Genomic DNA, 25,592 nt, shown 5'->3' with positions numbered 1-25,592 from the left:
GCAGAGCCATGGGCATGGTTATTCCACACGTTAACACGTTGTAAGCTTTATGGAATTCATGCCTCCCAAATGCTGGCATTAAAGGTGTCACCACCAGCAGCAGCTTTTTTTTTTTTTAAGAACTCTAAGATCTGCTTTTATTTTATGTGTATGAGTGTTTTGACTGCCTGTATGTCTGCACCATGTGTATGTCTGCACTATGGAGGTCAGAAGAGAGCGATTGAATTCCCGGAACTGTAGTTACAGCCAGATGTGAGCCACCATGTAGGCACTGAGAATTGAACCCTGGGTCTCTCTATGAGTGGCCAGTGTCCTTGACCACGGAGTCGTCTCTCCAGCACTGTGAACTTCAATTTGAGGGAGAAACGGTCATGATTTCTTCCAAGAGTGTCAATTTGTCTACCAATGAATGCTTGCAAGTCAACTGCAAAGTCAAAAGGCTCATTCTGCTTTCAGGGCCTTGGTTTCTCTCTCTGGCCAGTTAGCTCTGGGAAGGAGCCCAGCACTGCTCTGGGTCTATCCATTTTCTAAATGCTTACAAATCTATTGACTTTAACTCATTATTTCTTGCTTAATTTCATGACCTAACAAGGTTTCTCCATTCTATTCAAACTAAGTATCGTTCAACAATGCTCTCGTTCTACCTCCTGGCAGGAGTGGAACTTAAGATCTTGATGAGAAAGGGACACAGGACTCTAACCTACCCATTAGAGATGTGGTTTTTTTTTTCTTGCAGTTCTAAGAAGAATGAACGCTAAGTTAGAGAAGATCCAAACCCCTCCCTGCTGATGCAAATCCACAACAGGACGCAATCAGGGTGTACTTAAGATCTTCCAACACTTTATTCTTATAGTTTTTTTTTTCAATTTAACACTATTTATTTGAGCAAAGAACAACTGCAGAATGGGGTCAGGTCATGCTCAGACCCAGCATGATTTTTTTTTTAATTTATTAAAAATTTCCACCTCTTCCCCGCCTCCCTTTTCTCCCCCCCCCCCCATATTCTTATAGTCTTATCAAGAATGTAGACACTGGTGTCTTCTGGTTTGCATCATCTAGTACAAGAGATGTCACCTTTGTCCTGAGAACTGCATTCTCGTTCCCAAGATAGAAAATACAAGTTTCCTTGTGTGTCTCCCACGGCAAGCTGCAGGGTAGAGTTGGGCCCCAGGCAAGGTTCCAGGCAGCTCACTGGCCCATCACATCGAAATAAACCCAACTAAAACAGGAGCAGAAATGGGAGAGGTGAAGCTACAGGCCTGGGGTCTCCTACACAGGCCAATGCAAGAGCTTGGAGAAAACAACTTTCATCTTTTGCCCCTCCTTACGTCAAATGTTTTCTTGTAATAGGCCTTTCCCAGGTGGCATGTGTGTGTGTGTGCGTGTGGGTGTGTGTGCGCACACTCACACACATACACACATACACACACACACACACACACACACTTACCAACTGCATGCTGGGTCTCTCCCACAGCTTAACATCTCTGTCCTTCGAAGCAGTCACCAGCAATCCAGGAAGTACATGGAGGGCTGTGACTGGGCCCAAGTGAATCTTAGAAAGGAGGGAACAACAAGAGTTCTCCTTTCGGGTAAGGAGGCGCGAAGGCTGCCGCATCAGGTTTAGACCCCGCCCCCCATGAGATATTCCACAGCTTACCTTTTTACCCTGGCGTGCCTTTAAATGTCTGGGTTCTGGCCAGCTCTCCATGCAGGAATCTGACTCAGAGTTTGTCCCTGGAGTCTTAGATGTTTCTGCTTTTGTCTGCCAAATATTATCTACAATCCATTCTCCTTCTAGGGTGCACTCACCTAAGCTCCACAGCATTCCGTCAGAGGTGGCACACAGAAATGATGACTCTGCCATGTTGAGAGCGAAGTCAGAACACCAGGTCTCAGGTCTTTAGTACCCGCCAGCCCCCCAAGCCACCCCAGGGCTCCTCTGGTCTTTTCACTCCTACTAACCAGACTCAGGTTTGGCCTGAGTGATTGATATTGGGGATCCATTAGGATTCTTTAAGTACAAATTGAAGATCCTCTCGACCTCCCCTGACTCCTTCGGCTCCTGTGAAAGGTAGGTGATTGGGTAACTTGGTTCAGTCTGTCCATAAGACACAACTCCACTAACAAAGCCACGATGTTCTGCTCTAAGGTGCTCAGGGCATTAAAAAAAATCCCCAAGGGCAGCCCATGCGTTGAATGGATGGGTGTAAGAATCTGTCCCCCCAAGAGAAGATGCAGAACATGTCTACCATCTTGCTGTTGCCACCACACCGTGCCCAGCTGGCAGAAGAGCCCCCAGAGCTGGCAGCAGATTTTAGCGTCAGGATGTTCTCCACTTGTTCGAGTGAGAGCACCAAATTGTGGACATGTTTGTGTGTAGCCTCCTTTGGCAGAACAATGATATGTCTGTATTTCCCATTTGTCAACATTTCTGCCACACAGTTCTACACTGAAGCTACCTGAATTCTTTCTGGTCCAGGAACTTACATTGTCTTGGCTATGTTGAATTAGGCTGACCCAGATATGCCTTGCCTGGCATTTGGGGACCATGTATACTTCTTTCACTGAGGTACATGTTTGGGGACAGAATCACTGCTTTCTAGACAGCTCTTGGAGGTTACTTTAGAAGGTATCAGGTTAGAACTTCATAAATTTTCCAGAAAAAAAAAGAGACCTCAGGAATCTTGGGAATGAAATCTCGCTTTGACATCCCAAATTGCTAAGTGTAAAAACCTACGAGGTAACTGCATCATGACCAAGACACGATGCAGCCCTTGCCCTCAAATGCTAATGCTGACAGAGTCACTACAAAAAAAAAATCACAGTTCAAAAAACTAGGGGACAGGCTGGGCATGGTGGTGCACACCTTTAATCTCAGCACTAGGGAACCAGAGGCAAGTGGATCTCTGAGTTCCAGGCCAGCCTGCTCTATGGAGTGAGTCCCAAGACAGCCTAGAGCTGCACAGAGAAAGCCTGTCTCAAAAAAACAAACAAACAAACAAACAAAAAACAGAAAGTAAGGAAAGAAGGAAAGGAGAGAGAGAGAGAGAAAGAGAGAGAGAGAGAGAAGAAAACTAGGGGGTCAAAGAGATGGCTCAGCAGGTAGGAGCAATTGCCACCAAGCCTGACAACTTGAGTTTAATCTCTAGAACCCACATGGTAGAAAGAAAACCAACCCACCAGGTTGTTTTCTGACTTCTACACACATACTATGGCATACAAGTGCCCGCCCAGACAGACAGACACACACACACACTAATGTAAAACAAAAATTTAAAAAGATGAAAATGAACCGGCACAGTGACACACACCTCCCAGCACTAAGGAGGCAGAAGCAAGATAGGGTCCCACCGCATGGCCTGGAGCAACAGGCATCTATCTCAAAAAGGAAGGGGAGGGGAGGGGAGGGAACGGGAGGGGAGGGAAGGGGAGGGGAGGGAAGGAGAGGGGAGGGGAGGGGAGGAAAGGAGAGGGGAGGGAAGGGGAGGGGAGGGAAGGGAAGGGGAGGGGAGGGAAGGGGAGGGGAGGGAAGGGAGAAGGAGAGGGGAGGGAAGAGGAGGGGAAAGAAGGGGAGGGGAGAAGAGGGAAGAGGAGGGGAGGGAAAAGGAGGGGAGGGAAAGGAAAGGAAAAAGGAAAAGGGAAGGAAGGAAGGGAAAGGGAAAATAACAACAACAACAACAATGACAAACCCTCCTAGGTCCCTGATTTTAAAAATTCTACAACCTTTTTTTTCATGAAATCTTACATGGAAACTCAGCATCCAGTGGTTTCAATTGGGGTTGCTACAGGGAAAGGAAGACCGAGGACTGCAGCCGCCCCCACCCCTACCCCGTCCTCCAAGACTGAGGACTGCAGCCACCTGCCTTTCCCTCCCCGTCCTCCATGACGGGCTCCAGTGTTTAAATGCATTGATTCTACAGGCTAGAATTTGGACAAATGTCTATTGTAACACATCCAAACAGGACTCACCAAGTAGGAAAGATATCCAGGGTCCCCCTGCTGCAGGTAGAACATGCCATGCTCCCGGCTGGTGCACAGTATTGAAGAACGTACTCCATACTTCTTGCTGTTTTATAAGAAAGTGAAAGATGCCTCTCTTTAAGATCTGGGTGCTATACCCTGAGTCTGACTCGGTCTGGGGTAGTCACTAAACCACTTTCTTATTTTCAGCTCAAGAGGTTTTGTATTTTGTATCTTACCAGATCAAAGATGGAGTACACCCAGGCTTCATCTGTAGTAATTCCACATTCTCTTTCATTAAGATGAAAGACTGGCCATCAGGGGCCAGAGCCAGGCCTGTCAAGACTCCCAAGCCCTCCTGAAGAACTTGCTTCATGTGAAGACTGTAGTTCAAAAGACACACAGAGACAGGAAAGAAAACTTCTTTAGCTCTTCCCCACACACTTCTCATGAACGAAGTATAAAACACAATGACCACCTACACCACACATCCTGTTTCCAACCTTCTGTGTACATGCTTGTTTGCTTTTGCTGTAGTGGGGATGAGACCCGAGCCCCTGGCAGGATTCAGACACTGAGCTATATTCCCAACATCACCATCACCTCCCGTACCTGCTCAAAAGAGCATTCTCTGCCACTGCTGGCTTTTGCTTCCTCAGTAAGCCCTGTGGTTATCTCCTTCTGTAACAGACCTCAGTAAGCCCTGTGGTTATCTCCTTCTGTAACAGACCTCAGCAGGCCCTGTGGTCATCTCCTTCTGTAACAGACCTCAGCAGGCCCTGTGGTCATCTCCTTCTGTAACAGACCTCAGCAGGCCCTGTGGTCATCTCCTTCTGTAACAGACCTCAGCAGGCCCTGTGGTCATCTCCTTCTGTAACAGACCTCAGCAGGCCCTGTGGTCATCTCCTTCTGTAACAGACCTTAGCAGGCCCTGTGGTCATCTCCTTCTGTAACAGACCTTAGCAGGCCCTGTGGTCATCTCCTTCTGTAACAGACCTCAGTAAGCCCTGTGGTTATCTCCTTCTGTAACAGACCTCACCAGGCCTCCAAACCTCAGCACAACTGACTCCATGATGAAAGTCCATTCAGTTTTGTAACTCAGCCAAAAACTAAAACAAAGAGTTGATCAATCAAAGTTCATAGCTCTGGGCAGGTCTCTAAATGTACTAACCTTGCTTTTTGGCCTGAAATTCTCAAGTTAGCCTTGAACTCAAAGAGATCTACCTGCCTCTGCTCCTGAGTACTGGTATTAAAGGAGTGTGCCACCATCATCTAACTTCTTCCCCATCTCCTCTAGGAACCCACAGTCTTGGCTACACTGAGAATTCTGGCCCTCCACTCCAAGTAGAGCCAGAAAGATGGCTCAGCAGGTAGTCACTACATGTAGGAAAGAATTGACTCTAAGAATTGTCCTCTGACCTCCACATGAGTGCCTTGACCAAGCACACACACACACACACACACACACACACACACCATCACACATACACACACACCATCACACATACACACACATCATCACCACACTCCCATAACACACACACACACACACACACACACATACACTAATAAAAAAAAAGCAGAATACTCTGAGAACTCCCACGTGCAAATTTTGTTAACACGATTTACTCTTCTGGGTCATGTTAACACCGTTGGCTTTTCTGGAATGCCATTCCCTTCCTTTACTAGCCCAGCAAATTCTTCATCTTTTTGTCTAATCTTAAAGACAACTTTTTGCTAACATTTCTCAAATTTTGCAGACCTATCAGCTACTGGAGACTTTTTAAAAATTCAGCCGGGTTTGGTGCCACCTCTAATTCTAGCTGTTCAGAAGGCTCAGCAGGCTCTGCCTCAAAAAAAAAAGTACTAAATAGCCGGGCAGTGGTGCACACGCCTTTAATCCCAGCACTTGGGAGGAAGAGGCAGGCGGATCTCTGTGAGTTCGAGGCCAGCCTGGTCTACAGAGCCAGGACAGGTTCCAAAGCAATATAGAGAAACCCTGTCTCAAAAAACAAAACAAAACCCCAAATTAATAAATAAAAACAATTAATGTGTACCACATGCTCTGGTCCAGAACTTGACACCAGGTAGGCATTTAAGAATTACTAATTTAGCTGGGCAGTGGTGGCACACACCTTATTTAATCCCAGCACTTGAGAGGAAGAGGCAGGTGGATCTTTGTGAGTCTGAGGCCAGTCTAGAATCCCAGGACCACTAGGGTTATTACATAGAGAAACCCTGTCTTTAAACTGAAGACCAGAGGCTGTGAGAGGGCTCAGTAGGAAGACACTTGCCAATGAGCCTGATGACCTTAGCTTGATTCCCAGAGCCCACTCGTTGCTGGAGGGAGAGCCAATTCCCTCAGGTCATTCTCTGACCTAGGCACACACAGGTGAAGACTACAAAGACAAGCACACAGAGGGAGGCACTACTTTAGCTAATCCACCTCAGACTCCTCCATTTTCACAGGGTATCACTCTCAAAGTAGCATAAAGCAAAATGACTTAGCTGCCCCACACATCCAATTCCTTGTCACACAGACACACAAAGATCAAAGAATGATCTGAAAACAACTGATAAAGCAGGGGCAGCTGACATCCTACCAGTGCCCCCAAAGCACAGACAGATCACAACAAAACCCTAGGCATGCGTAGCTCAGCATTCCCGTCAGCGGCTGCTTCTCTCACCTGGGATTCCTGAACGCTGAGCCTCCCATGGGGTCCACTTGCCACTCGCTGACCTTTTCATTATTACTGAGAACAAAGAATGAATGTGCCGAGTACCAGATCACATGACTGATACGGCCTGGAGCCTGTGTAGGAAGCAAGTTCAGTTCAGTTCCTTTGAGAAAAAAAACATAAACCTTTCTCCTCCCAGGTGTGCAAGCAAGATTCTAACCCACAGAAGTTCCATTAAACACACAGAATTTAAAATGTACAGGATTCACCCAGACTCGGGCACCTGTGCTGTAGCCACAGCTCTGGCTTCCTGCCACAGTATCAGCTCCCCTGCTTCATTTCCAGACACTGCCAGAGAACCGTCTGGTGCCCATGCCACAGCCGTGATGGCCACAGAACTCCTAGGTTTGTACGTATCATCTGGTGAAGAAAGGAAGGGATATTCCAGCTAAGACCCTAAGCAATAGAGGAGAGGGTGCCCGAACAGACCTGGCCCTGTAGTCAGATTGATGAATATCTTAAATATCACTGTAGAACCTTAATCCAGCAACTGATGGAAGCAGATGCAGAGACCCACAGTGGAGCACTGGGCTGAGCTCCCAAAGTCCAGTTGAAGAGTGGGAGGAGGGAGAATGTGAGCAAAGAGGTCAAGACCATGATGGGGACACCCACTGAAACAGTTTACCTGAGCTAATGGGATCTCACCAACTTCAGTCCAACAAGAAGGAAACAGCATAGGGCCAAACTAGTCCCTCTGAATGTGGGTGACAGTTGCATGGCTGGGGCAAATTGAGGGGCCACTGGCAATGGAGCCAGGATTTATCCCTACTCTCGTGCTGGCTTTTTGGAAACCCATTCTCTTTGGATGGATACCTTGCTCAGCCTAGATATAGTAGGGAGGGCCTTGGACCTTCCTCAAAGCAGTGTGCCTTACCCTCTCTGAGAAGTGGCTAAGGGTGGGGGAGGGTAGGTAGTAGGAATGGGAAGAGGGGAGGGAGTGGGAACTGGGATCAGTATGTAAAATGAAAAAATGAAAAATGAAAAAATGAAAAATGAAAAAAGAGCTCTGCTACTGACCTAGGAGTAGTGGCGCACACCCTTAATCCCATTTCTGGGAATACAGAGGCAGGCAGATCTCTGTGAGTCTAAAACCAGCCTGGTCCAGGCTAGCCAAGACTACAAAGTGAGGCCTGGTCTCAGAAGGAAGGGAAGAAATATCTGGGCTACTGGAAGGGATAAAGAGGTAGTAGGCTGCCCTTGGCATCCTTTGTTGCAGGCTTCTTTCACGCTACCTTCTTGGCCCCTCACTTACCGGCTTCCTCAGGGATTTGCCAGAGCTGGACAGAGCTATTATCTGAGGTCAGCAGGAGGCCTGAGGCCTCAGAAGCAGCAGCTGCCATGACTGGACCACTGTGTCCCTGGAGGGTGCGGATTTGGCACACCTAGGAGAAAGGGGGTTGCAGAGGTTGTCCTGAATGCCTTCTCTATCTCTTCCCTACCGCAGTTCTTACAAAGAACTCACCAAGAGGGGATGCCACAACTTTGTGGCCCCATCCAGTCCAACTGTCACCACCAGAAGCTCCGATCCAGGCTGTCCAGCTGGAAAGACAGAGAAACCAACTCAGGAGGAGAAGACCAGGCCCAGAGGTAAAGGTTTGAAATAGAGTGCCCGTGTAGAAAAGGAGAAGGAAACAAAACAAAAATGGTAGTAGCAGGGAAGGGGAAGGACTGAGGGATCAGCAGCAGGGAAGGGGAAGGTGCTGAGGGACCAATACCTGGGCGGGGCTCCAGAGCAGCTGCGCACTGGCTGATGGGTCCCGAGTGAGCAGGGATGCTTGTCAGCTCCACGCCCTGGCGGTCCCACACTTTCAAGGTCCCATCCCGGCTCACAGATACTATGTGTTCCTCCTGTCCCAGGATCACAGTGTCAGAGGACAGTCGTGGTGTGCGGGAGGTGGGAGACAGGAAGGCAAACAGAGGGAAGAGTTTAGCAGTCTTGGACTGCACTCGTCTGGAGTATGAACACCATGTCTCACGCTAATTCATCTGGCAGCCTGGGACCCTGACCTGCATGTGCCGTGCATACCCCCTCTACAAACAACCCACCCAACAATCCATCAGCAACCTAAGCCCCCAACCTGCACAGCTCTGCACACACTCCTACTTTGAACAATGGAATAAATTTCTCTTTCTCCTAACATGCATCAAACTGGACAGGTTTCCATCCAATCATATCCTCTCTTCCCTCTGGAAAGATCATATGGACTATGATCTGGCCTGAACTGGTTTTAGATGCGTGTGCAATAAAGCAAATTGTGTCCCTATTTGATATACATGAAATTAAAAAGTAGATGCATTGTGGTAGAAGGCCTGTGCAGAGAGCAGAAAGCTTCTTTAATACAAGTCTGTGGACAGAAATAGAGACCATGCAAACGATTCCCTCGACCCTTAGTAACCCCTAGTAATCAAACTCCTTCCTTCAGACCTCATCCAAGAAGCCCTAACCAACAACCCGGGCCTTTGGGTATTCTTTCACTTATGTGGTCTGCTGGCCTTGTTGATGGGCTATTGCTTTGATTTGAATAATGTTATCTCTCTGCCCTCACAATCTGTGTGTGCTTTAAAATTAAAAAAAAAAATTAAACATGTGTGTGCACGTGTGAGTGGGCATGAGTGTGTGTTCCTGTATGTGTATGTATGTGTTCATGTGTGCAAGTGCGTTCGTGTGTGTGCATGTGTTCGTATGTGTGTGTGCGTGCGTGCGTGTGTGTGTGTGTGTGTGTGTGTGTGTGTGTGTGTGCGCGCGCGCGCGCACGCGCGCGCAGGCATGCGCATGAGAGTAGAGGTGCCCAGGGGGAGAGTAGAGGCTTCAGATCTCCATGGAGCTGGAGATCCAGGCAGCTGTGAGCTGCCTGACATGGGTGCTGAGAATTGAACTCAGGTCTTTAGGAAGTGCTCTTAGCTACTGAGACATATCTCCAGCCCATGTGCTTTTAATTCCTGATTAAGAACCTAGAAAACACCTGGTCAAGACGCTACTTCCCTCCAAAGAGGGGAAGACAAACATCACGGACTTGGGAGATGTAGAAGGATGAGGGACTCAGAATTATGGTGCCAAGTGACCCAGTACTGCAATCTTGCCAGAAATTCACAATTTTCTGTGGCACCCATCACATCAGACTCAGTGCTGAAGCACAGTCCAAGTACCACAGCCTTACTATTCGCCTTTGAGAGCAGACACCTAATGCATCCAGTCTCCCAGACTCTCCTGCCCTTCCCAGAGGTGGAGTCCATTGCCTTACCACAGCAACCACAGAGCTCACGGCACTCTGGTGACCCAGGAACTGACCAAGCTGCTGTCCTGACTCTGGATCCCAGAGTCCCACACAGCCATCACTAGAGCAGGAGACCTGCAGTCAAAAGTGAAGGAAGCAAGACCATCAGCATTCCCCTGGCGTTCTGTTGTGTGCCTCACTAGGGCTAGAGGAATGGCTCAGGGGTTAACGGCCGCTCTTCCAGAGAGCCCGGTTCAAGTCCCAGCACCCCCACAGCAGCTCACGCCTGTCCACAAGTCCAGGGTTTCTGACACCCTCGTGCAGTCACACATGCAGACAAAACAACAATGAACATAAAATAAATTACATATTTAAAAATAAAACAACATAAGTATTCTACATAGGGAAATGTATTTTACAAACCCTAAGAAGATACTCTGAGATCTCTAAATCAATCTTTCACCCTCAGGCTAGAGAGACATTACTGTGTTCTTGCTGGGAACGTGGGCTTTGGGGCTGGAGACGGCTCCAATTGCAAAACTGCTGTTTTAGAGGGCAGAAATTCACTCCTCAGCACCCACATCAGGCAGCTCACGGTGACCTGTGACTGCACAGGCACGGCACTCCCGTGCACAAACACACACAGATACGTACATACTAAAAATAAAGTTTAAAAGATTTAAACCTTAAAATAAAAAAGGCATGGGCTAGAGGGATGTGGCTAGATGGCAGAGCACCTGCCTGGTGGGCAAAAGGCATTGGGTTCAGTATCCAACGCCAAAGGCAAAGGGATGGTGGGATGGCTCAGCAGGTAAGGGTGCCACCACGCCTGAGAAACCGCAGCTCAGGTCCTAGAACCCATGTGTGAAAGGAGCACTGACTACTGCAGGCTGCTGTTGACCTCCAGGTACACACTGTGGCACCGTGGCACGCCCACACACATATAAACACATGCACACAACAGTGTAAAGAATTAAAACAAGGAAGAACGCTTATTGGCTCAGCTTCATCACTGATACGACCTTAGAAATGCTTTTCTGGGGTCAATTTTCTTATCTGCAAAGAAGACAAAGTAGTGACCACTTTACAAGGCACTGTAAAGAGCCATCACGGTAAACAGTAAGATTGAGCTCGTGTCAAACCCAGCAAATACTGTGTGCCCAAAAGACATTAGCGGGACAATGCACAGATGCTACCGAGAGCGTGAACGAAGATGGTTTTCCTCCTGGTTGTTTGCTGGGCTCTGCGTCTTCTCACCCACCCCTCACTCACCAGCACTTTGTCCTTGGTCCACGCACAGCCAGTGATCCAGTCACGGTGACAGGAAGAGAAGGAGTGAATCAGAAGAGGGGCTTGGGCTGTCTTCACGTCCCAGCAGAGAAGATTCTGGGTAGGCAAGGACAGGGATCCATAAGGACCCAGACTGGAGCAGTGCCGAAACCACTTCAGATATGGTGGTGGTTTGGCTTTTGACTGAGTCTCATTGTCCTAAGCTGGCCCTGGCTAATGATCAATGAATTTCTGATCCTCCTGCCTTCATCTTCTAAGTACTGAGATTAAGGTCGGTGCTACCACATCTGGTTTCAAGCAGGAAATGTTAAAGAAAAGAAAAACGTGAGGCATGCAGGTAGACCCACCTGCAGACCTGTCAGATCCAACAGTAGGAGAAAGTGATGAGAAATTGCTTAAAAAAACAATCTAGGAGCAGAGTGTCTGTGGTACCCCAGGGTTCCATCCTTCTGCAGCTCACCCGATCCCTGCCCGCAGTAGCCAAAACGCTGCCATCAGGGCTGAAGCTACAGCAACACACTGGGCCCTCATGTCCCTGGAGCTCAGCAGCACAGGGAAAGTCTTCTGCCCCATGTGGCTGTGTCAGCAGCCGCCTGGGCCACAGCCGCACTGTGAAGTCCTCTGCGTTGGAAACAGAAAGGGAAGTGTGTCCTGAAAACCAAAGCAAGACCGGCCTAGGAGGCCAACGGAAGCCATGGGAGCAGAGCACAGCAGCCAAGAAGACAGCCCCCAGGATGTGCACAGGTCCTGCTCCCCGGCTCCTGCATGGCAGACTCAGGCAGGAATGTGGCTTCTTGTACCAGCTTCCTGCCACACTTCCCACAGCAGCTGCTACAGGAGCTACGTTTCTCAAGGCCTCGCTGTTGCCTTCACCTCACAATCTTTGAGGTTCAAATCTCTCACTTCTAGAGGACCAATCCTGCACTTCCTCTCCTGTTCTCTACTCTTTCTAGAAACAATCTAGAATAATTGTGTAGGAAGAACACACTCAAAAGCATTGTAAAAGTTGTGAATAAGAACCGCCTGTGCACGGATTTGGATGAGCATGTGTAACTGATTACACACTGAAGGGTGACACCAGCATATTTCAAAGAAATGATTCGATAACACTGCTCAGTGTACCTGAGGCGGAAGTCAAGAGCTCCTGAGAGGTGGCCAGTCCACGCACAGGTTTCTGGTGTCGGGATGCCATCCACAGGGAATGAAGAGAGTGTCCCTTGACCACCCAGCCACACAGGGAGCCATCTTCTGAACCGGTCACCAGCACGCTGGGACTCAGCCAGATCAGTGCCGACACTGCTACATTTAGTGCTTGACACGGAGTCTCCTGGGAACCTAGAAAAGGAAAGAGCACACGAAAAACTGACATTTGAGAAAAGAAGTGAGGTGGCAGGTACCTGCTCTCCAAGGGTGCAAACCCATCCTCACCCCCACCCCTCTGATACCTGAAGAAATGTTGTAGATTTTAATACCGTCTTCTCGGTACCCAACAGCCACCTGGTCACCGTCTGGGTTGAGAGCCACAGAGAGTGCAGGAGACAAAGGAAGAGAGCCCAGGCAACCCCTGGGGCGGCCAAGAAATCCTGACCATAACTGAGCCTAGGATGCCAGAAAAGAGTTTAAAGAGACTCCACTCTGCCGCCTGGTCCCCATCCTTATGTCACCACCCAGACTCCCCCAGGATCCTCAGCAGAGGCGGCCAGCATCACATGAATACACCCCTGCTTTTGCTGCTCCCCTGAACCTACCACAGGCCCTCTGTAAGCTCACCTTGCCATCTTCTCCAGCCGTCAGGAACCGGCCTCCAGCATGCAGGAAAAGAAGAGCAGCAACACAGCCACTGTGAGCAGGGAAGGCCGCCAGCCGTGCCCCCTCTTGCCAGGCCCACAGCTCCACCATCCCATCTATCCGGCCTGCAGCCACAGACTTCCCAGGTGCACTGAATGCCAGACTTCGGACAGAGGCTCCCGGGGCTCCTAGTTCCTGGGGGGAGGGGGGGCGGAGCAGAAACAGAAACAACAGGGCCTGTGCTCAGCACGGCTCAACACAACACGGGGCGCAGTTGTTGCTTCCACTTTCGCTCCTGTCCTGCATGCTCTCCCCAGGAGCTACTCAGGACCTTCTTACCTGGATGACTTTGAGTCCATCTGCCTGGAAGAAGGTAATTCTGCCAGCCCAATTGCCTGTGGCTACCACCTGCCCCTCTGGGTGGAAGGCAACGCAGTTCAGGGACTTGGGACCAGTGTGCTGGAAAGCCAGCTGTCCACGGACTGTGTCCCACAGCTGGAGAAGAAAAGAGGAATCGGGATGTTGGGTACCAAGGGCAGAGTTTCTCAGACCCAGAGCTCCTGAGAGTTACCTTATCCAGTTCCCTGCCTCAGCAAGCTTCCCCAGGACAGGCAGTCAGCAGTTCTGTCATGGTTTAGGGTTACTTTTTGTTACCTTTAGGATACCTCCCAAACACACGGTGGCCAGCAGGCGTCGGTCTGGGCTCAGGCAGCAGCCAGTGACTTGGTGCTGGTGGGCCTTGGACTGGGACACCCTGTCCCAGGGAGACAAAGTCAGGGTCCTGGGTCACCTGGCCACTAGGCTCCGTCCTCGCTGCGATCTGACGCGAGGGGAGCACTTACCAGGAGGGGAGCACTTATCAGGAGGGGAGCACTTACCAGGAGGGGAGCACTTACCATGAGGGGAACACTTACCAGGAGGGGAGCACTTATCAGGAGGGGAGCACTTATCAGGAGGGGAGCACTTACCAGCAGCCGTGCTGCAGGTCCCAGAGCTCGAGGAGCCCATCAAAGGTGGTGAGGAAAAGGGCGCTGTCCGAGAGGAACGCAAAAGAGGAGACCCCATCACAACCGCTCACCAGCGCCTTCTCCTCCTGCAACGGCCAGTTGGGGAGTGTGGCTCAGGGGATCCCCTCGTCCTCCAGGACCAACCCATTCCCGGCCCCCACCACGCAAAGGAGGCCAAGGCAAAAGGGCATGGCTGTCTACACTCCCAGCCCAAACACAGGTACAAGGTACCTCAGAATCAAAGCTGGGTCACCTTTTCTCACTGCGTGTGTGTGTGTGTGTGTGTGTGTGTGTGTGTGTGTGTGTGTATCACCTGTGCAAAGGTGAAGGTGGTGTGGCTAAGAAGAGATAGGTTGTGGCTGTGTCTCCCCTCCCTAGCCTGGTATTGCCAGCTACTGCAGTCATTCACAGCGGTTTATAGAAACATTCTCTCCTGTGTCTTTTGCAAGGCTCCTGGACAAGTCATAAGGACAGCCTTTTTCCATCCAAGGCCCTCCTCTATCTACACAACTCACAGGCATCTTATTATGAGCCTCAAAATATGTGTTCCTCAAAATACGAAACAGAGTGCCTGAGTGGAAACCGGACAGTAGTGGCCCACAGTCATATCTGCTGTCGGAGTTTCATTTTGTTCTATGCAATCAATCCCAGTTGGCCTTGAACTTAATGGACAGCCCAGGTTGGCACTGAGCTTGCAGTCCCCCTGGCTCAGTCTCCCTGATGCTGGGGTTGCATATGTGAGCCGCCACACCCAGCTACTGAATGATCCTGTGACCAGGATGTCTAATTTGACATTAGACAATTAGGAGGTGAATGGTGTTGCTGAATGAAGCAGGGTTTTAAGGATAGCTCAGCTTGCCTAGACCTTCAGCGCAGTATGTGAGGGTGTTCTGGATCATACCTGCCAGGTTCTCAGGTCCAGCAGGTAAATTGTCCCACTGGCAGTGCCCACGGCTGCTCGTTGCCCATTAGGGGACAAGGCCACCGCGGTTGGGGAGGAAATTGCCAGAGACAAGCTAGAGAGGGAGAAAGAAAACAAGAAGAGGAAGTGGGGGAAGTCAGTGGGAATTGGGGTCTGCAGTCCTTTGCCCAAGTCAGCTCCGTGGCGGCTCTAGTCTGGCCTACCTCTGCTGGCTGTCCGAGGTCTGGGGTTTATTAACCCACCGCAGCATGCACTGGAGGTGCCATCGCTGGGTGAGCAGGGGGGCCTGGCGGCAAACAGGTGACTCTACAGGCTGGTTGGCTGCCTGCTGATGCAGGAGCAGAGGATACTGGGCAAGCAGCGAAGCCTGCTGTCTCAGGAAGGTATGGAACACAGCGACATCCGCCTCCAGGGGCTTTGGGTTCACTTCAGATGTTGAAGAAGCTGCTTTAAAAGAGGAGATGACTCAGAGGGCTGGGGAGCTTGCTGTACAAACAGGCAGACCTGAGTTCAGATCTCAACACCTAAATAAAAAGTCAGAAATGCCACATGCACTTGTAACCAGTGCTGGGGGTCGGGCTAGAAAACAGAAGAACCGCTGGACCTCATTGGCCATCAGTCTACCAAAAAAAGTGAGTTCCAGATTCAGTGAGAGACCCCACTTTAACGGAGTAAGGTGGAGAGAAACAGACTACAACCAACAGCAAGCAACTCTAGCCTCTATATGAGGCTGTGTGCCGTATTCCCACACACCCTCACATATACACACAAACACACATACTTACACACATACTCACATACACATAAACACACACACAACTCATACACATAAACACATACACTCATACACATATTTACATACACACACATACACATACAAACACCCACAAACACACATGCACACACATTCATACACATGCTCACGCACATACACACACAAATACACACTTACATGTAAACACACACACACACACACACACACACACACTGAGGGAGTGGAGGTCAGAAAGAAGCACAGTGTCATTAGGAAACTAGCCTAGACTCCATTAACCTCAGCACCAAGTAAAATTATATTGTGTATTAAAAATTCACAATTTAAAAGTCTTGAAGTGTGACCCTCTGAACATCACATCAGAAACACCTATTCAAAGCATAAAGCTCTGGGCCTCACTGCAGAACTAGAGAGGTGGAATCTTGTGACCTCAAAATCTGCAATTTTAACCAACTTCCTAGATAATTCACTGTTCAGTATGCCTAAGAGGTCTAAGCAAAAGGGTCCACTAGGAGGCTGTGCTTACACCTGTGGCATTTTCACACTGGAATGAGATCTGGCTATGCTTGTTCCCCGCCTACCCTTGAGCAGGGTATCCCAAACACCCATGACTTATCTCACCATAGAGCACATGCGCCTCCAAGAGGTCAGAGACTAGACCCGTTTCCAGATATGCAGCTACCACGTGGAGATTGCTGAGAAACTTTGCAAGGAGAGCGTGGTTCCCACTCTGTAGCTGGAGAGAACATATTGGGTTCATTAAATGAAAGAGCTGGTGAGGAGGAATAGGCCAGTGTTCGAGCAAGCCTATGCAAGCAGGGCAGAGACACAGCAGGGAAGGCAGGAAAACTCGAAGAAGGTAGAGGAGTCTGTAAGAAGACCGGCGGGACTGGTCAGAACGGGAAGAGGAATGAAGAATGGCCCAAGAAGACGTGTGGACCAAGGACTAACCAGATGGTAAGGTAAATCTTTCAGAGCCTCGGGAGGGCAACTTCGGAAAGTGCCGGAGGCATCAGGATCACACATCTTCCAGAGGTGAGCTGCAAGAACAGACGTAGAGAAAGGCTTATCCCTAGCATCTCCTAGGTCCTAGGCTACAGCACAGCGGCCAGCATGTGACCCTGACCTCCAGGTCCCGCCCATGCTGATCTGGGCTGCAATCACCTGCAATGACGACATGTGCAGTCTTGTCTAGCGCCAGCCTTTTCCCATAGCGACGTTTAACTGCTGTCCTCAGAGGCCCATCAGAGAGGCAGAGACGGGCACCAGGGCGCTCCACAGGGCCCTCCCCTAGTAAACTGTCCTCGAGAGAAGAGGGGAGAAAAGTAAGGGAGGAGAAACAGTCACTCAGTGAGCTCACTGGCATTCCCACGGCAGAGCGGGAACCATATGAGCAGCGTTCAGGAACCTGGGAAGCAAATGTTGACATCCATAAGATGTCCTAACTTGAGAGGCGATGAGGCTGGTGGGAGCTCAGCTGAGGCAGCATTACCTTCGTAGGCTCTGGACAAGGTAGGCAAATGGACTCAAAGGGTAAGGGTTTTCATTTTGACCAGCAGCCACTGCTTCTTCCCAGTTCTTTGTCTCTTTGGGCAAAACCAACCATGTGCTCAGCACTGAATGCAGCTGGTCCACAGTCAGACCTGAAACCATAAACTCTCTGATGACCACACCACACAGGGAATCCACCTGCATCATACACGACCCCTCTGGACACCTCTGACTAAGATCCCACACTTCTCCCCACTGACCACTCCGTGTGGCGTCAAGGGCAGCCAGAGCTCGAGGAAGGACATCCAGGCCATGCTCTTGCTCCAAGGTACTCAGGATGTGCTGCAGCAGCAGTGGCAGGGTGGCGGGCAGCGTTCGCAGCCTCTCAGACACCTGGGGGAAACAGAAGACCCGCCTTCAGGTGGGAAGACCTGTTGTGGGAGGGCGTGGAGGGATGGCTCAGCAGTTAGAGGACCGGGGGTTTCATTCCCAGACCCACAACCATCAGTAATTCTAGTTGCAGAGGATCGGATGCCCTCCTTTGACCTCTGCGGGCACCAAGCCTGCACACAGTACACGGAGAAGTCAGGCATTCACATGTAAAATAAAATGAACAAATCTAACACTTTTGTAAAGTACGGAAGCTAAGCAGTGGCATGCATTCATCCTCCTGTTTCCTGCTTCCAGCTCCTCATGGCTTCCCGGCCATGATGGGCTACACCCAGGAACTGTGAGACAGAAGAAATCCTTACACCCTTAAGTGAGGGTGTAAATGCCTTTGCCAGCGTTTTCTCACAGCAAAAGGAAAGTGATTCCAGAGTTTCAAAGAATAACAGGACTTTATCAGGAGCCTGGATAGGGCCTATTTGCGTGATTATTTTAGCCAAGAATCGGGTTTCATTCTGATCATGTCCTGAGAACTTGAGGTAGGAAGACCTACCTACTGTGGGTAGCACCATTCCCTTGGCTGATATCCTGCAGTGTATTAAAAAGCGAAACTGTGTTGAAAACAAGCATTTATAGCTCTTTGCCTCTTGACTGCAGGTGCAATGTGACCAGCTGCCCCAAGCTCCCGCCACTACGGCAACCCTGCGACAAGGGACTATATACCCAAAATGTGAGCCAAATAAACTCTTCCTTCCTAAGGTTTTTGTGTCAGGGTGTTTTATTGTAGCAGCGGAAAAGAGTCTAGGACAGACAGGCATGCGGAATGCAGTCCGAGGAGGCTAACAGCAGTGGGAAATATGCCAGCACGTCGTGCACAGGAACGACCAACCTGCTCGTAGAGGGTGAAGAGCCTCAGGTAGTCAGTGACGAGGTGCAAGTACAGTGGCAGGCCTGACCCCCGCTTTACCAGCAGCAGCCGCATCTGGCGAGAACCGGAGGATTCAGCACGGGGACTAGGGAAGTCTACCATAGCTTGCCTCTGCTACAGCACCAAGCTTACTGCCAAGTGGCGCCTCCCCGGAGAGTCTAATTAAGGGATGAGCACATAGCATGACCCCAAAACACAGCCCTGTTCCTACTTCCCAGCCAGATCCTGTCAGAAAAACTTCCACCGCTCAGCCTCACCCACCTTAGCCATGATTCCACTCACCCTCCTCAGGGAGACTGTCCACCATGGAAAAGTCTGGGTGGTCTTAGGAGGAATCAGAATTTCCCCTGGCAGAGAGGTCTGGAGAAACCTACAGAGCAGCCCCAGCGAAGCAGCTGTACCCTTGTGGCGCCCCAATTCACCCTACATCCCCTCCAGTTGTGGTCTGGGTCCAACCTGGTTGTTAAAAGGTGACTCCTCCAGCCGTTTCCCATACAGTGCCAGCTCTTCTCTCACAAACTGAGCCCTCGAAGATGGCACCAAAGGCCCCAAGGCCACCACTGAGGCATCCTGACTCTGCTGCAGCGTCTCTCCCAGGCCTGAGTCAGCAGACACACTCAGCACCAGGTGCACTCGCTGGGACACGTGCATAAGGGAAGAGAAAGGAGCGGCCTTAGCGAGGTCCCTCTCCCTGCACCTCCACTGCACCCTCCTCTCCAACTTCCTTCCTCAGCCCCGCCTCACACTCACCCGGGGAAGGGACTTGGGGACCCAGTCTGAAGTCAGCTGTCCATTCTGACCCACCAACTTATCCGCCCCGTCGATAATCAGGACCAAGGTCTGGCCAGGTTTCAGGGACTGAGCAGATTTGAGGAGCAGCCTTTGCTGCAGTTCCCACACCAGGCCTCTGTGGGTGAGGAGATCAGGTCAGAGATGGGGAAGTAGGGAAGGCAGCAGAGCCTACTGATCTCTGGGTGCACACCTGTAAGAACTGGGGAGGGCACTTGGCTCTTGCAATTTTCGATGTAGATAGGTACAGAGGCGTCTGAGAAGGTTGAGAGCAAGACACTGGTCGGGGCGGGCTGCTGAAAAGTGGAAGAAAACCAAGGGGGGCACGTTGGGCTGCTGGGGAGCCTGCAGCGCTGACACCAGGGACGCCTGCATGGGGCAGAACAAACCACGTTTACATTTTAGCATGCACACAGTCTCCCGGCCCCGCCCCCTCAGCTCTGCAGCCCTTCCTCCTGCATGCATACCAGGAAGGCAGTCTTTCCTTGTCCTGCCTGCCCAGTCAGCAGACTCAGCCTCCCACGGGGCAGCATCAGCTGCTGCACCATATCCTGAAGAAGGCGTGGCCGCAGAGGGCTGAGTGGCTTCTTCAGCTGCTGAAAGCTGGCCTGAATCAAGTCATCATCTGAGATGGATTCCGGCTGTTCCAGCTGGGCCCCAAGCTGAGGGTCACAGGGTACCAGGTATGTTTTCATGTTGTTCAGGGTCTCCTACCCTACAGCCCACCCTCCACCTGCTTGCTTCCCACCCAGAACGACCACGCTGGCTCCCCTGTGATGGGTACGCCTGCTGACCTGCAGGTAAAGCTTTTGGATCACGTTCCACACATCCTGGAGTACCAGCCGTCCAAACTCCTCCAAGCCCCCAGTATAGGGCCGGCCAGCAGCTACACCTCCCCATTCACAGGAATACCTGTAGGCAAAGCAAACATAAACAGTCAGAGGAGGCCTGGCTCGCCTATTCCACCTCACCTGGATAGGTGCCTCCACCCCTCAGCTCACCTGCGACAGGTAACATCTTTCTGTTCGTGCAGGTACCTCCTCAGTTCTGAGACCCGATGTGCCATCTCTTCCGACTCAGAAATAAAGTCAGGTTTCCAGGCATCTGGCACAGAGCTGACCACCAAAGACACCCCAGGGGTGGGGCCGGACTCAGAGCCTAGCCTCCCGAGCCAGCCAGGAGATAAGGCTCTGGCTCCCCGAAAGTCTGCCCTCAGTTTGAGGTCTGACTTGAAGTGGCAGAGACAAACTCTCATCTTTCAGCACCGGGTGCTGGGGACCGAGGACTGAGTCTGCCCGGCTCTCTGTGAAGGGAAATTTGGCTGGGTAGCAAGAGCAGGTACCTGAGGAATCCAGGGTCTCGGAAGTAGATGAGAGTTTCAGCAGAGGGCTGCAAGCGTCGGCTACGATTCAGGAACTGCATCACCTCCATCTCTGTCACAGAACGCCCTGAGGGGTACTGCTGGGCCTACATGAAGAAGGAAGACATGGGCAGGGTCAGCCTCAAGGGTCAATCCGTCCCTGGAAGCCTTCAGATCTCAGGAAACCTGTGTCCTTCCCGCAGACACAGGCAGTAAAATGTAGTTATCAGCTAACAGTTACCAAAGGGATTAACATATTCTGGGTTTTTTAAAGTACATTTTCCCCTTCCTGTTGGAGACTGAATTCAGAATCTTACATATGGTAGGCAAGTACTCTACCACTAAGCTATATTCCCAGATGGTGTGTGTATGTGTGTGTGTGTGTGTGTGTGTGAGGGGGGGGCGGGGTCTCACTATGTGACTCTGGCTGGCCTGAAACTCACTCTACAGACCAGGCTGGCCTTGAACTCGCAGAGACCCTTCCTCTGACTCCCTGGTGCTGGAATTGAAGGCATGCACCACCACGTTCTGCTTCCCTGACATTTTTCATTATATTGTGAGATAAGGGCACTTGGTTGTCCAGGATGGCCTGGAACTCCTGACCTGTCTACCCAATCTCGGGCATCCATAACTACACCCAGCTAAATAAAATTCTAATAGTAACATTGAAATGTAGATATTGTTTCTATTTAATGTGCTGAAGCTGAGACTAATTTAGATCACTCTGTTTCTAAAAAGTTACACAACCTACAAATGTCCAAAGGGAAGGCAGAATCAGACCTGTCTGAAAACAAAAGCTAAGAAGACCCTCTGAGAACCCAGGCCAAAGCTCCTTCCCAAAGAAACTGCTTCATCTAGACTACGGCCTTGTAGCGTCTTCTGCCTGTGTTTCACTTCAAGACTCAAGGAACCATTGGTACATCACTCCAAGGTCCCTGTCAAGCTGACTTTCCCCGACTTGTTTCTTCCCCAGCCACTCCAACCTCGTCTGTCTTACCCAGTGGAAGTGTGGATGGTCAGGTAGGTCATAGCTGGGGGGGATGTAGCCATAGCGGGAGCCCAGAATCCCCACAAACAGCTGCGAGTTCTCCACCTCCCCAAGGCACACTTCCAGTTGTCTGTAGGCATGATTACGGGGACAGGAAGGAGTCACTGGGTGCAGTTCCAAGCAATCCAGGCAAAAATACGGAGGAGGAAGGGCCCTGACGCATACAGGCAAAGTGGAGACCAACTCTTGCTGGTGTGTAAAGGGCAAAGCTTGTTCTTGCAGTCCCACCATGATGACTTGAGTTCACGCTCGGCCCTCTCATCCCTGACCCAGCCCCTCTTCCCTGTGGCCCGGTACCTGTTCCTCCGGGTCTCTTCCTCAGTGACACCCCAGCGCAGGTCAATGGCATGGAGAATGATGCGGTGGGGGAAGGCTCGGGCCTGCAGTGCTGGCAGCACAGACCTCATCAGCAGGTCTCGCTCCCCATGCATGTCACGGAAAGTGGATGAAATGAAAAGCCGGATGTTGCGCCACCTGGGGGAATGGGGAGGATTGGGCTCGACCTAGGGACCAGTCCCCACCTCAAGTCCAGGGCCATAAAAGCGTAATCACCCTTCTGCGCTTGACACAAACCCCACGACAGACAGCAGAAGGGTGACTGCCTTACAGGGCTCCAGAGAATAACCTCGCTGTGGAATCAACTCAAATACCTGCGATTTGAGCCCCACTCGCCACGTCTCTGATGGTCCTCTTTCTTCAGAAACCATTACTCCAAAGTCACTACTTGACCAATGCAATACTTGAAGGCAAACTTTAACCTTATCCTTAACTACATCTTTAAGGAATTAAACAACCTGTCTAAGCTATCGTTTGGCAAAGTCCGTGTGAAATGCCAGAGCCTGTGTTCTAAAGCCCTGGAGTCTGCTGCCTTCTGTGCATTCAAACCTTGCTTTTTTTCTAGTAAAGCAAGGAGCAGTTCCCAATCTGACAGTTTCCAGGAAGCCCCTACCTGGGGAGGAGAACAATTACCGTCCTTAGCAAACACAGCAAATGCCACCTTAGCAAAGAGAGCGGCAGTCACAGTATTTCTCCAGGTGTTGATGGCCACCCTCCCAGTTCACAAGGACACAGAACCTTGACTGACCCATGCTGGGAAATAGGGCCCAAGGGGCCTGGGATGTCCTCCTCCAGGGGCCGGAGAGCTAAGGTCTGTGTCTTTCCTGGGAGCGGAGGAATCTTGAATACTTTATCTAGTTGGCCCACATGATCCAGAAGACGAGAGGCTCCATGCTCTGCAATGAACCTAACAAAAGCGTAATGAGAATAGAACATCAGAGTTCAGAACCAGGAAGGTATCCCAAGAGAAACAGGACCGAAGACATGCCTGCCCAGTTCTGTGGTGTCCCTTAGGAAGACAGACAAAAAGCAGGCCTGGTAGCTCATGCCCACCATTTTCAACCTCAGCTAGGATGATCACAGGTTGAGGTCAGCCTGGGGCCACATAATGAGACCCCATCTCAAAAGACTAGCCAACAAAACAGATAACCACAGATGGGAAAGCACACTTGAAATAAATGAGACTATAGAACACCACGACAAAGGAAGACCCAGCCCAGCCCACTCAATGTGCACGGTGACCTTAGGATCCCCATTAGAACACTAGGTCCCACCCAATGTGCACGGCGACCTTAGGATCCCCATTAGAACACTGGGTCCCATCCACTGTGCACGGTGACCTTAGGATCCCTGTTAGAACACTGGGTCCCACCCACTGTGCACGGTGACCTTAGGATCCCCGTTAGAACACTGGGTCCCACCCACTGTGCACGGTGACCTTAGGATTCCCGTTAGAATACTGGGTCCCATCCACTGTGCACGGTGACCTTAGGATCCCCGTTAGAACACTGGGTCCCATCCACTGTGCACGGTGACCTTAGGATCCCCGTTAGAACACTGGGTCCCACCCACTGTGCATGGCGACCTTAGGATCCCCGTTAGAACACTGGGTCCCACCCACTGTGCACGGTGACCTTAGGATCCCTGTTAGAACACTGGGTCCCACCCACTGTGCACGGTGACCTTAAGGTCCCTGTTAGAACGCTGGGTTAAGTTACAGAGTAAGATCTTCCCTGTGTTGGGTGATCAGCTCTGTACCGACTACAAAAGCTGCCCATTGCTGGGAACTTCCCAATATGAGTTGAAGAGATGGGTGGCAGCCAGAGAAAGCATAAAGCAAGCAAACAAACACAAAGGTTAGAGAGTCCTTGCAGCTCTCCCAGAGGACGTGGGTTCGGTTCCCACCACCCACAAGTCCACATGGATGTGCCCATCTGTTGACATCCTCTCCTAGCCTTGGCCACAGGCACACACATAGTACATAGACACATATGAACATATGCACATATACACGCAGCACATATACAGATATACACACGTGCACATATACATATACACATAGTACATATATACACATACATAGCACATATACACATATGTCACATATACACATAGCACATTGACACACAGCACATATACACATATGCCACATAGACACATAGCACATATACACATATGCCACAAAACACTCATATCATAAAATAAAAATAAGTAACACCATTTCCTATATCTCCTTTCCTTCTCTCTTATTTGTTTGTCTTGGTTTTTGGTTTTTTGAGACAGAGTCACATTACACAGCCTTGGCTGTCCTGGAACTCACTACGTAGGCCACACTGACCTCAAACTCGCAAGATCTGCCTGCTACTGATTCCCAAATGGTGGAATAAAGGTTGCACCACTATGCTCAGCTGTCCTTTTCTTTTTAAAAATATTTTTTAAAGTTTCTATTATGTGTTTGTGTGGCTGCATAAACAAGAGCTGAAGAAGTGCAACACCAACAGACACACTAACGTGGAAGAGGTTATCTCACTGGCCCCATCCTAAACAAAAAACTACAGGCAACTAAGGAATTGAGAGTAGGAGCAAGAGTTTTCCCCAGGATGAGCCCTCAGACTTTGCTATCCAGTACCAAGTGGTCAGACCTGCATGCAATAATACACACAGGTAACACCAAACAAACTGAGCAAACTGCATTCACATATTTATGTGTGTGTGTGTATGTGCGTGCATGTGTGTATATGTGTGTGCATGTGCATGTATATATGTGTGTGTGCATGTATATATATGCGTGTGCATGTGTGTATGTGTGTGTACGTGTGTGTGAATAACAAAGGAAAGGAGACCATGAATTTGAGAGGAAGCAAGAAGAGCAGGACATGGGAGGAGTTGGAGAAATAAAAAAGAAAGGGAAAGGAATACAATTATAATTTAATTTCAAAAGCTAAAAGCAACAAGGAAATAAATAAAGCTATGAGTGACAAAAATTCAAACATACAATAAATTCCAAATAACTCAATAAAATAGGAAACTGGAAAGATCTCATTTTATAAGAAAAACATTATGCGTGTGTGTGGATATCTCTGGGTGTGTGAGCATAAATGTAGTATCTGCAGAGACCAGAGGCTCCAAATCTCCTCGAGCTGCAGGCAGCTACTGGACCCTGGACCCCTCTGGAGCTGGAGTTACGGATGTTATGAGCCATCTGGAATGAGGACTGGGGACCAAACCCATGCCCTCAGCTCCAGTCCTCTGGGCCACTCTTCCTCCTCCTCACTGAGTGTTGCACAGTCTTGAATAAGACAGAGCACTCTCTCTGGCCAGGAGACAGAGGCTGTGAGGGCACTCACACCGTGTGACAAGCCCTGGCATCTAAGGGTACTCTAACGCAGCTTCCGTCTGCCCAATGCCCATCCTGTACTCACTTCAGTATTCCATCAGTACAGCCTGACAGCGTCACATCATTGGGATTCAAATTTGGTGAGCTGGCAAAAGAAGACACAGTCACTAAACACCAAGATCAATGCCTGGAACCAGGTGTGGTGGCTTACACCTGCAATC

The 25,592-nt window shown here is 50.1% G+C and overlaps 1 protein-coding gene across 3 annotated transcripts in view; it reads right to left on the bottom strand.

Annotated features, from left to right (window-relative positions):
• Nucleotides 1-818: 818 nt before the first annotated feature.
• Tep1 (telomerase associated protein 1) overlaps nt 819-25,592 on the bottom strand; it is a 48,096-nt gene continuing 23,322 nt past the window's right edge. For 2 of the 3 annotated variants that reach the window (XM_087911894.1, XM_087911893.1), the window contains exons 17-55: nt 25,457-25,516; nt 22,783-22,941; nt 21,996-22,172; nt 21,648-21,768; nt 20,633-20,757; nt 20,292-20,405; nt 20,085-20,202; nt 19,758-19,952; nt 19,484-19,659; nt 19,252-19,408; nt 18,958-19,137; nt 18,463-18,555; nt 17,447-17,579; nt 17,188-17,338; nt 16,860-16,993; nt 16,647-16,735; nt 16,317-16,431; nt 15,127-15,370; nt 14,903-15,017; nt 13,963-14,087; nt 13,649-13,748; nt 13,334-13,489; nt 12,977-13,189; nt 12,652-12,805; nt 12,329-12,541; nt 11,667-11,827; nt 11,189-11,302; nt 9,944-10,051; nt 8,417-8,549; nt 8,164-8,240; nt 7,954-8,083; nt 6,925-7,061; nt 6,651-6,775; nt 4,203-4,346; nt 3,973-4,069; nt 1,966-2,065; nt 1,661-1,860; nt 1,451-1,555; nt 819-1,219 (exon numbers count right to left, since the gene is read on the bottom strand). In XM_087911894.1, the coding sequence (XP_087768020.1) occupies nt 1,052-1,219; nt 1,451-1,555; nt 1,661-1,860; nt 1,966-2,065; nt 3,973-4,069; nt 4,203-4,346; nt 6,651-6,775; nt 6,925-7,061; nt 7,954-8,083; nt 8,164-8,240; nt 8,417-8,549; nt 9,944-10,051; nt 11,189-11,302; nt 11,667-11,827; nt 12,329-12,541; nt 12,652-12,805; nt 12,977-13,189; nt 13,334-13,489; nt 13,649-13,748; nt 13,963-14,087; nt 14,903-15,017; nt 15,127-15,370; nt 16,317-16,431; nt 16,647-16,735; nt 16,860-16,993; nt 17,188-17,338; nt 17,447-17,579; nt 18,463-18,555; nt 18,958-19,137; nt 19,252-19,408; nt 19,484-19,659; nt 19,758-19,952; nt 20,085-20,202; nt 20,292-20,405; nt 20,633-20,757; nt 21,648-21,768; nt 21,996-22,172; nt 22,783-22,941; nt 25,457-25,516 (5,416 nt within the window). In that variant the 3' untranslated portion in view covers nt 819-1,051. The remainder of the gene's footprint in view (nt 1,220-1,450; nt 1,556-1,660; nt 1,861-1,965; nt 2,066-3,972; nt 4,070-4,202; nt 4,347-6,650; nt 6,776-6,924; nt 7,062-7,953; nt 8,084-8,163; nt 8,241-8,416; nt 8,550-9,943; nt 10,052-11,188; nt 11,303-11,666; nt 11,828-12,328; nt 12,542-12,651; nt 12,806-12,976; nt 13,190-13,333; nt 13,490-13,648; nt 13,749-13,962; nt 14,088-14,902; nt 15,018-15,126; nt 15,371-16,316; nt 16,432-16,646; nt 16,736-16,859; nt 16,994-17,187; nt 17,339-17,446; nt 17,580-18,462; nt 18,556-18,957; nt 19,138-19,251; nt 19,409-19,483; nt 19,660-19,757; nt 19,953-20,084; nt 20,203-20,291; nt 20,406-20,632; nt 20,758-21,647; nt 21,769-21,995; nt 22,173-22,782; nt 22,942-25,456; nt 25,517-25,592) is intronic. The other variant, XM_087911895.1, reaches the window with a different exon arrangement.

The sequence above is a fragment of the Myodes glareolus genome, chromosome 12 (genome assembly GCF_982192425.1).
Source record: "Myodes glareolus chromosome 12, mMyoGla1.1, whole genome shotgun sequence".
Classification (NCBI taxonomy): Eukaryota; Metazoa; Chordata; class Mammalia; order Rodentia; family Cricetidae; genus Myodes; species Myodes glareolus.
Note: the sequence above shows the minus strand (reverse complement) of the source record. Positions and strands in the feature narration are given on the sequence as shown.